We start from the raw sequence: 11,946 nt of genomic DNA on the forward strand, positions 1-11,946 counted from the left end.
AGAGGTAAAGTAACTGATGAGGTTTAACGAGGTTATTACAGGAGCGCTCAATACTGAAGTAGGGCAAGGCATACTTTTTGTTTGTTTTTATATAAGTAGTAATATATTTCCACAGTGTCAGTAAGTTATTAGTAACTAGAAACCTCTTCAGGCGATACAGCTTATACGAAAGCAACGTTTGCATATATATATATATATATATATATATATATATATATATATATATATATATATATATATAAAAAGAATAGTTCAAATGATATTCTTCATCTTTTCAGCGTTGAATTCTTATTTTTTCCAACAATAATATCCTTAATTACACACCTTTTCATCCACGGGTTTCTTTATTGCTGTGCATGGCCTGAGATCCGAGGATCTAAGCCGAGGTTTCTTAGTTGGGAGAGACAGCGCGTGCTGTCGAGAATGATTCCGTCCATCGTCATCTCGAGAGCAACTTTAATTTCTATCCTTGTTTTTTTTTTAAACTTAACTATCTGCGACTGAAAAACATTTTATATTCATTTTTGTTTCGCATGTAACTCTCAATTTGTAGTATTAAAATTAAGTTCCTTAAAAAAATAGTTGCATTTTTATAAAGATTATTCAATGAAATAAATATGGTATTTTTAAATAGAACGGTTTTTTCAATAAAATTGATGGACGTCTTACGAAATGTTGAAATTTAATTCCTATAAATACTCTCAGATTAAACTAAACTGTTGTTGCATTAAAGGACTAAAGTTCAATTACAAAACAGAAATGCAATGTTCCACACAATACACGTAGACTCAACACGCTGTAGCAGAGTACGTCGCAAAGGAACATAGGACAAGTAATAACTCGACTCCTTTTTGTTTGTAACAACGACATTCATTTCTTCATCCTTAACGTGATCTGTCTTTTTTATAGTCGTTTCCTTTTTCCTTGCCGTGACGTCATTTCGTACACGGCTCGGTATTTGCATACGGACGTCCACACTCTGTAACAATAAGAAATCCTGTCTTTCTAATCAATCATAAAAGTATATATTGACGGTCATAAATCCGAAACACACAGCAACAATACCGACGTGTCTCAAGATTCTGTCTGGGATTCTGGGCCGACTCATCTTCCTGGTTTTCGTAAACGATTTTCCAAATCATATTCTGAAGACATTCGTTGTTGGTGTCCTTCCGTCTAGATAGACAATAGAGAATCGCGCCTGAATGTTGTCGTGAGTGGTGGCAACTGTTGCTGCGACTGAATAGACCGATGCGGGAGCGGCAGATTCTGTTGCACTTCCCGCAGGGATACCCTCTGTCATGCCGATGCTGCTGATGCTGTCATTTTGCGCCTGTCTCTCTTTTCCTCCCACTATTCATCTCTTTTTTCCTCGCTCAGTCGTACACATTTCTGGACTTTGATCCTCCAAGAGTCACGGTCTGCAGCATAGGTTCGAGGTCAACAGGGTTGATGTTGCCGAATTTTAAATCCGTTTTGCACACATCCTTAAATCTGAGGAGAGACCTACCGGTTGGTCTGCTGCCGGCTAAGAGCTCGTCATACAGGATGGCTTTGGGGATTCGGCCATCCTCCATGCAAACAACGTGTCTCACTTTGTTCGGAACGCGGTCCTGCCACGTAACGCCTAAGATCTTTCTTAGATTGCGCAGATGGAAGGCATTTAGTCTGCGCTCTTGATGCTTGTAGAGAGTCCATGTCTCACTGCAGTAGAGTAAGATGCTGAGGACACAAGCTTGATATATCCTCATCTTCGTTGACACCTATTCATACGACACAACTATCTATGGCAGCACTTACAAGAGCAGTGATGATCAAGATCTTTATGACTTTCTCTCCCCTTGCCTTCAGCACGTACTCTAAAAGAAGAAGTGGTGTGCCACTTTTAACCTATCTAAAATAAGTTTTTCTCTATTTCACCACAAATGCTCGGATTCTCATTTCTTCCCAATGTAATTTTCAATTCTTGTATCACCGAAGATGATTCGACGTAGAATTAAAAACGTTCGAATAGAACATACATCATTTATTATATTTGGGGAGAGGTTAATTTTTAAAAAGACCATTTAAAAATTGAAAAATTAAAAAAAAAGTATAATTAAGCATTGGATTAAGTTATTTGTAGCAATGCTGTTTACATATATGCATATATATATATATATATATATATATATATATATATATATATATATATATATGTAATTCTCTCACTTACACATATATACTAAAGTCATTTTTGCAGATTTACTAAATATGTATTAGTTTTAAAAATCCATCTAATATTTTGAAATGTGATCGATTCCCTGTAGGAATGCCACAACCCAATCTCACTCTTTCAAGGTTGATTTATCATATACAGCTATATTCACGCCTACGCATTTCTTGAAAATAACATAAAAGTCAACTCCTGGGCATTCTTGATACTTTTAGTTGAACTGCAGTGTAAACTCGATATCGTGATGAGAAAGCAGCAGATTTTTTTCTGTCGTAATGTTTTATCGTTTTGCACGATTACTTGTAGGTAGTACGGAATCTAATGCAATTTGCCCCGACTCTATACACACGCGAGATTTGCATACATTTTCAGTCAAAGTAACCAATATAGTCTGATAAAAATTGAGAAAGTAAAAAAAAATTGCTTAAGAGCAGCCGACATTAACTTTATCGAAAAACATGTTGTTTTACTAACGTTTTCTATCTATCTATCTATCTATCTATTTATCTATCTATCTGTCTGTCTGTCTGTCTGTCTGCCTCTCCGCTCTCTCTATTTCTCTCTATGTCTCTCTCTCCCTATATATATATATATATATATATATATATATATGAACAAATGATTAATAAAACATGTTAAAAGACATCTTGAAAAAGAGTTAAAAACATATTTAATTTTAAAAAGAAAGCACAAGATAAGTGGATAGTCCTTAATCCGCGGAGTTTCGAAGAAATACTCTCCTTCTCATCAGAGGGCAGGAATTAGCAAAATGCGGGATCGGATTTTGCAAGTAAAAGTATTTAATGAAACTACAAGTAAGTCACAGATCTTACTTGGTTAAAAAAGGGTGAGGTAAGGGGAATAGGAGGTAAAAGAAAAATGATAAAAAGATTTCACATGAATGGATAGTCTGGTGAAGGGTAAAAAAAATCCAAGAATGGTAAAATCCAAAACGGTCGAATTAAAAATTTCCAATCCAATGGGTAAGTTCCAAATGGTCCAAAATGATCCAAAAAGCAGAGTTCCTTGGAAAAAAAATCGCCAATGGAATGAATTCCAAATCATTAAAAGAAAAAGCACCGGAGAGAATATTTAAAACACGTCTGTCAAGGCTGGAGGAATCAAGTAAATTAAGGTAAAAAAAAAACAATAAAAAAACGAAAAGTGGTGAATGTTTGAATTTGAAAAGCAAGGTCAAACTGACCCAGACAAAAAGCGCGAAAGTTAGCGTTAATAATTAGGTCAACTTAGATATGCTCGTGAATGTCCCAGAATTAAATTAAGAAGCACGAGTCAGAAAAACAAATAAATGGCTAAGTTTATGAAATGGGGCGTCTATTATATTAAAAAAAAATGAAAGTAAATAAATTAAAAATTGAAAATTGAAAATTAAAGAGTTAAAATTAAAAAAAACTATATATACATATATACACACATAAATATACATATATATCTATATATATATACACACATACACATACATATACATACATACACACAAATGCACACATACATGTATATACATACCCACACGCATATACATATATATACATATATGTATACATATACACATACATATACATATATATACAAACACACATACGCATGCATAAATATATACACATATCCAAAAAACATATCCAAAAAAATATACAATTTAAACAAAGACATAGATACATACTTACATACAATTAAAGGGGAGTGACTGGCCGGTATCTACAAACTCCGGAATGAGGCAAATAAATGTGTATGTAAATGCATATAGTAAAATATATGTAAACAAATACATAGAATAAAAATGAATAGGTTGATGTATATATTGAATTAAAAGGTATATTTATACCATAAAACGGAGACAGCAGATGGAAAACCGGCCAAATAAATAAAGAAAAACAAATAAAATTGAACATATAAAAAGTTTAGAAGGTAAGATAAAAAATTATGGGAAAAGATATATATTTGAAGGGTTAACTTAATAGCTATGTAATTTCAAATTTACCATATTTAAACTTGGACATATGTTTGCAATAGGAGATCAGTCCGTTATTAGAGTTTATTATATTACTACTTTGAGGGGAGGTTATAATAGTTATAGCTTCAGATTTACAGTGAGAAGTGAGAAGACTTAGATCCTGGAGTATAAGACTTAAATTTTTTTAGGATGGTCCATTTAATTGAAAAGTGGGTATTGGCAGAATTAAGCTTTTTAACCAGTGTAGTTAGAGAAGTTCCCTGGTTATTATTTAAATTTTGGTTATTGAAAGAAGAAGTGTAGTTTGAAATTCTTTTCTTTATTAAAGTTGAAGTAGCACCAATATATATATATATATATATATATATATATATATATATATATATATATATATATATATATATATATATATATATAACTACTTAATTTACTCACATAAAATTAATATACGAAAGTATAGATTTATGCGTATACTTTAAGTATTTACTTCAAAAGTGCTCAATACGTAGGTAGAGCTAGTTAGTAATTTATAAAAAATATATATTTTATAATTTACTATATATATATATATATATATATATATATATATATATATATATATGTGTGTGTGTGTGTGTGTGTGTGTGTGTGTGTGTGTGTGTGTGTGTGTGTGTTTGAGGATAATTCTCAACTTATAAACTCAATGAATTTTTTTTTTTTATCTAAGTTCGGTATATAGGCTATTCAGACATGTGGAAAATTTTTAATTATTTTTCATCCGGAATAAAAATGGCTGCGTAGGAGTCAACATTGAACAATTTGTACGTAGGGGTAGTCGAATTTATATCTGTTTGCTACTTTTTCACGAATGGGCATGCGTGAGTAGTTCACATGACAGATTCATTATGTCAAGAATGAGTAGGTTTGAAAATACCTTTTAAAGTTCGTCTCAAGCTGCCCTAATGACTATCCTACTTGACTCACTGTATTTAGGTTTTGGTTTCAATTTCAGCTCGAGTATTTTTTTTTTTACTTATAAGAAGTAAACTGTTTAGAAAAAAACACAATACTCCTAGTTTCTGTATGAATTAAAATATAATAGTTATGCGTATTTTATAACCCGGCCAGCCCGAGTGGCCTACTAGTATATATATATATATATATATATATATATATATATATATGTCTACCTCGAAATTGCTTCCAGTCGTCCAGAAATTTCTCCTTGCCACTGGTATTTAACGTTACCAACTCATGGCAGGTGTAGTTGGAGATTGTGCAACTCTTGCGATAAACATTTTGCTTCATGGTGTTCATCAAAATCTATCGACGAACATCATATATATATATATATATATATATATATATAGATATAGATATTTGTAGTCATCGACATACAGTCATGTTTCGTTGTATCACAACTCATCAGTGCCGCTAGAGGGAGAGAGAGAGAGAAAGGAAGCGAGAAGAGAGAGAGATAGATAGAGAGTGAGGAAGAGAATTATGTTGCTATATACATGTATTTATATAGTTCTATTTCTTATTAGTTGACGTATATCGATTCATACATTTGTTTTATACATACAAAATCACACATATGTACATATATTATATAAAGCTTACGTTATCTCTCTCTATATATAAGGATAAGTGTGTGTGTGTGTGTGTGTGTGTGTGTGCGTGTGTGTGTGTATTAAAGAATACGGAATGTTATCTCGTTAATAATTTGACACGCAGTATATATATATGTGTATATATATATATATATATATATATATATATATATATATATATATATTTATTATTTCAACCCCGGGTTGATTTGTTTCTTTTTTTTTTTTGGCTAAAAATCATTACAGGTTGTTTCAATCAGCAATAATATTGTTCTGCTGATCTCATCAGATAATGATTTAAATTATCTGATGAAATCGGCAGAGCAGTAATATTGTTCTGTCGATTGAAACAATCTATAATGACATAAGCAAAAAAAACAACAAAAAAACCCGAGGCTGAAATAATAAACATATGTTTAGATCTACTTAATTATTGAACACTTTTTCCCCTGTTTTTTTACTAAATATATCTATATATATATTCTCGAGTGGCTTTTGATCTTGATAAGGAATGATCGGTTCATATATAAAACACACACATTCAATATGGAATCTGTTTATACGCATATTGCACTTACCTATATACACGCACGATTCAGTTATAGCATTATTAGACTAAGCTTCTTCAGGCAAGTTATTCAAATGACAACGCAAACAAAAAACAAACAAATGAAAAACAAACGATTAAACAAACAAACAAACAAACAAAAAACAAAACAGAATTGCACAAACATCCGAGTATGTGACTGGAAGAACCAATTAGAGATCTCTCGTTCAATTTTTTAAAATTAAATAATCTTTTAAGAGCAAAGTGAGGCGCATAATGTGCGTCGGCTACACCTTTTCTTTTAAGTGCTATTTGAAGTTTCGTAGAGATGATTATATCATACATGCATAACATCAGATATACATAGGTACCAGGATATATATATATATATATATATATATATATATATATATATATATATATATATATATATATATATATATATATCACGAAAGCCATTATTATTATTATATATTTATTTATTTTTTACAAGGGAATCACCACTTATCATGGCACAGAGACCACTCGAGGATAAGGGTTAAAGAGTGTAGAGTGGTAAAAAGGAAAATATAGTAATCGTTAGAAATGTAAATTTGGTAAATTGGATTACTTAAAGGGAACGCCTCATCAAGAATTTGTTTACGTTGGTCTTGAAGACGGGCATGTTGTAGTCAGCTGGAACACAGGTAAACGGAAGAGAGTTCCACATGTGTGCAGTTTTAAGAAAGCAGCTTTGTTCATGGAATTTACGCTTAGATTTAAGCACAGATAAAGTACGGGGATAATTATTGATAGTGTTTTTAGCTGGACGAGTGTTTTTCGTGAATGTTTGGCGAAGGGGACAAGCAGAGATTGGAGCTCAGACGAGCACTTGCCATGAAAATAGCGATGAAACAGGGACAGGTTCGCAACATCTCTTCTGTGAGAAAGAGGTTGCAGGAAAGAGAAAAGGGCATCTCCACAAGGCTACAAAGTCTATTCAGAACTCTGTCAAGGCAGGACAAGATCTTCCTAGCATCTCCTGCCTATATGCGACATATATTGGACGTACCTGGCTCTTATGTAAGTAGAGAATTTCATCAGCAGGTATATATCTATATAGAATCTTGTCAAATCATGCAACCTTCCCAAGAGAGAGTTTCGCTACGCTAATCCTATGAGAAATAACCGTAAGCACATCCGTTGTAGATCTAGCAGAACGGAAAATTCTTCTTCTTCTTCTTCTTCTTCTTCTTCTTCTTATTTTATGTATCTAAATAAAATTTTATGTAAATATTTTCATTATTTACTTCGACTGTGTTCAATACTAAAGTACAGCTAGGTAGTAAGTTTTCAAAATATATACATGACAAGTAAACTGCACCGGGTATTCGGTAGGCTATTGCATCGAATTAATGTTGCTTCGTATTTTTATATACATCCGTGTTACTGGGTTTGCTAGTCAGTCAATCGGATTCATAGTTATTCACACACACCCATTTATTGTAGCCAACGAGCGCGCACACCCGTTTCTTTGTTGTTTTACGAAGATTATTTTTTGCTTTGTCATCGGATTTGATTCTCGTTTTTGTTTGGATGTTTATTTACATTCTATGTTATTATCAATTATTATTATTTTTAGTATTCTTTAAGGTTTATTAATATCATGTTATTAATATTAATATATATATATATATAATTATAATATTATAATTATGATTATCATTTTATTAATAATTATTATAACTATTATTATTATCATTTTTGTTATTGTTGTTGTTAGGAATAATATTATCAGTAGTTCATCATCTTTTCCGTTATAGGGTAAAGTTGATTTTGCGTATTTATACGTTTGCTGTCAAATCACACGTGCGGTTTTAATAAACACTTTTAAACTGCTCAATACACATACCAGAGTAGCTCATGCTGGTTATGTATGCACTTTAATGGATACAGCTAAACTTTTCAGAAATCTACTAACCCTTGTAATTATATTAAAGAAAACCGACTGTTCAAAATTTGATGAGTATCGATGGGAGCAGTACCATAAATCTAGGAAAGAACCAGCTTGTGTGTTGTTCCTTCACACTACAAGAACACATAAACCGAACATATCTACAGTGCAGATTGTGGTTAGAAGCCCCAAATCCTGTATTAATTAAACTAGATCCGCTCAAGTTTGGATATGAAACAACAGAACTCGGCATAACTCTCGTGATACTGCCCGTACCATGCAGTCCAGATGACCTACCAACACCATGCAAATGTCCAACGTCATGTAGGAGTACAAAGACATGCAGTTGCGGAGCAAAGAACTTAAAATGGGTGGTGTTTTGTGGTTGTAGTAAGAGCACAAAATATCGAAATCCACAACATTAAACTAAAAAATTATGGATAATGTACATAAGTAATATAATAAAAATCAGGATGCAGTACGATGTACGATGTACAAAGTTGAAATTAGTTTATTGCAAATATCTCGCAAGCAAATTGGTTTTAGAACATAATAATGTATTATTAATCCTACCCCATAATGTGGCAATTCCGGACATTTTCAGTGGTCATATAACCATCTACGCTCAACGGTTTCAGAGATAAAGTGCTGGTAGGTGTTCGTACTTCACAAAAAATGTACGTGGCCATTTCGTCAATTTCGCCGTCAGTGACAGATGTGTCACTTAGCAAACATTAATTAGTGACCTTCAATTAGTAGATTTTAGCTGTATACATCAAAGTGCATGCATAACCAGCAGGAGCTACTAGAGTAACAGCAGAATTTTATAGATATTTCATATAAACATTACTATATATATATATATATATATATATATATATATATATATATATATATATATATATATATATATATTAAGGGGTGGCTCCACACTCCCCAAACCCGCAAACTGGGGCCTCACCATCGGATATAGTTTAAGGTAATATCCAAGAACTTGAAAATGTTAAAAATAGTATAATATTATTTATTAATGGTTATGCAAAAGACCAATTCTAACCGATCTCATACGGTTCAGTTCATAGCGAATCTCACTGGTTTTCGTCACCTATATTTGATAGTTTGAGAGGTTCTGTTTCAGGATAATTCACGCGTTACCCACTATCGCAAGTGAAATCGACGATATAATGTTGACTTTAATTTATCCTCTCTAACACCATTAAAACACACACACACACACACACACACACACACACACACACACACACACATATATATACATAAGGATTTCGCATTTATTGATTCATATATATATGTGGGTATACATATATAAATATACTAGCAGAGAGACCCGACGTTGCCCAGGATGTAATGATGATCAACGAATATTTCACACTCCTATATTTTTATTGTCATCGAAATCCGTGAAATCGCCCGGGAGGAAGCTTCCTGTGCCACCATGCAGTAACTTAGTTCAAAATATATGTTATTCTACATTGCACGATAGAGAACCTACTGTTTCTTTTATAAAATTATTTTATATAAACTTCTTTCCAATACACGAGAAAAGAAAACATTGTGCGGGGTTTTAACCGACAGGCAACGTCATACAAAAAAACAAAAACAAAAAAAAAACATAAATTTTCAAGTCTTATAAAATTCTTTGCTGTTAATTAAAAAAAATTCAGAAATTTACGTGCGTAGTTTGAACTTACAGCCCACGTCATACAAAAACAAACAAAACAACAACAAAAAACAATTAAAAAAGCATGCTATCAACTTACCCACAGTAGAATTTTCACAGACCGTTGTTCTATCATTGTTGCTAAGCAAGGACATGGAGAAATGGCCTTACCGATGATCGATTAATCAAAATAACGGTTTCGATTATCGGTAATTATCGGGGGTACTCTGAGACAATACTTAACTTGGAACACTCCGGACTTATGCATTAAAGTTCTGCAAAATTTTGAAGAAAATCTGTTCAGCCGTTTAAGAGTTTGTAAGGAACGAACTCACATAGTGGGATTTATATAATCGTGTAGACATAGAAACAGACAAACAGACAGACACACACACATATATATATGCGGCATAAATCACGTTGACACACCGGTGGATCACCGAAGTTAAGCAACATTAAACCTGGCCAGTATTAAATGGGTAACCATTTGGGACTTCCAGGTTCTGTATGTAATCTCCGCTTTTGTCTTGTTTCCAGTCGTCCTAGACTTCTCCTTATCACTGGATTCAAATAGTACCGATTCAGGAAAGGTGTGGTTAGGGATTGCGCCACCTTTATCTCACAATTACATGCACAGCTGCCCCTACAGGGGATATCCTTTGTCTTTCGAGGCTAACGGAGGCATCAATATATATATATATATATATATATATATATATTAATACACACATATATTATAAAAGATAGAGTTAGAGAGAGAGAGAGAGAGAGAGAGAGAGAGTGATAGAGAGATAGACTTCATACATTTATCTTCTCAATATTTCCTTTTGTTTCTTTCCAGTAAAATACTTTAAAGTGGTTTTAGCAATTTTGCATGGAAGTGAATGTCTGCGTCCATTAAGGCACTCAAATAAAAACAAAAGTCAAAAATGCAAAAAAAAAAAAAAAAATGAGAATAGAATAAACCTGGATACAACGCTTCAGTGAAGTAAAGTGAAACCTTTCAGATTAGGTATAAGAACTTTCATTACTGAACGTCGGTTATATTTACTAGTGTTAAATAATGTTTATTTTCCTCTTTAGAATATACTGTGAGCCATTGGAAGAATTCACAGGCAATAGAAAAGAATACATTGTCATGTAAGGTTGGAGATTAAAACAAAGATCAAATAACAGGTCTTTTCTATGTGTAATTGCATCGAAAGAAAAGGGCAGTATCTTTGTATTTAGGATGACTAGATCGAGAGAACATAACTATCGACAAAGAAAAAGAGAGGGAGAGAGAGAGAGAGAGACGCATAAGAAATTTTCTAGCCTCAAGCTAATCAAACTACTTTCAACCAAATCTTACCATCTTGAATGATATTACGCTGAGAAAATATTTTTAAAGAAAAAATCTTCTACAACTTTGATATTGCGTCGAAAGTATTCTTTCCAACAAACATACAGAGTGCGACGATAAAATTGTCGCCCTAGAAAAGATGACATGATTCCATTTTCCTTTGAAAAAAAAACGGTTTTCTTTTTTGTTGCAGATCATTTACTAGTTGGCCAGTTGTGTACAAATCCCAAGAAAGATAGAAACCTTCTATAATTGTGGCCTCTGATCTTGTCCGAGTCACTATTCTGATCGACAATGACCAGATGTAATCTTTTCAATGCAGTAGAACCCGTTGGTTGCGTTGGCCAGTCTTCGATTCGCGACCAGTGCTTCTTAGTTTCTTTCACGTCAGGGTTCATATGCCGTCATCTCGTGAGTAGGTCGCCCGCCGAGGAAAAAAACAGTCATTCACAAATTGGCCTCCCGGTAGGAAGGCGATCAACGCACAGAGTAAAGACAACAAAACTCAGCTTCTTCTAGTCTACTGATAAATTTTCAAACAAATATTTATATATATACAAGCATGGACGCCGGACGTTGCTCGGGTGTTTTGAGGTGTATGCTGAGAAAAACGCAACAAAAAATGGTCAATTTTTTAAAATTTGACCCCTATTATGACCCCTTA

The 11,946-nt window shown here is 33.0% G+C and overlaps 1 protein-coding gene across 1 annotated transcript; it reads right to left on the minus strand.

Annotated features, from left to right (window-relative positions):
- Window positions 1–1,376: 1,376 nt before the first annotated feature.
- On the minus strand, window positions 1,377–1,751 carry LOC145297011 (uncharacterized). The gene has a single exon (XM_080143233.1). It carries the CDS (start codon window positions 1,749–1,751, stop codon window positions 1,377–1,379), a length of 375 nt encoding a protein of 124 aa, XP_079999359.1.
- Window positions 1,752–11,946: the final 10,195 nt, after the last annotated feature.

Source organism: Euprymna scolopes, chromosome 17 (genome assembly GCF_053919585.1).
Source record: "Euprymna scolopes isolate OS-2025 chromosome 17, ASM5391958v1, whole genome shotgun sequence".
Lineage (NCBI taxonomy): Eukaryota > Metazoa > Mollusca > Cephalopoda > Sepiida > Sepiolidae > Euprymna > Euprymna scolopes.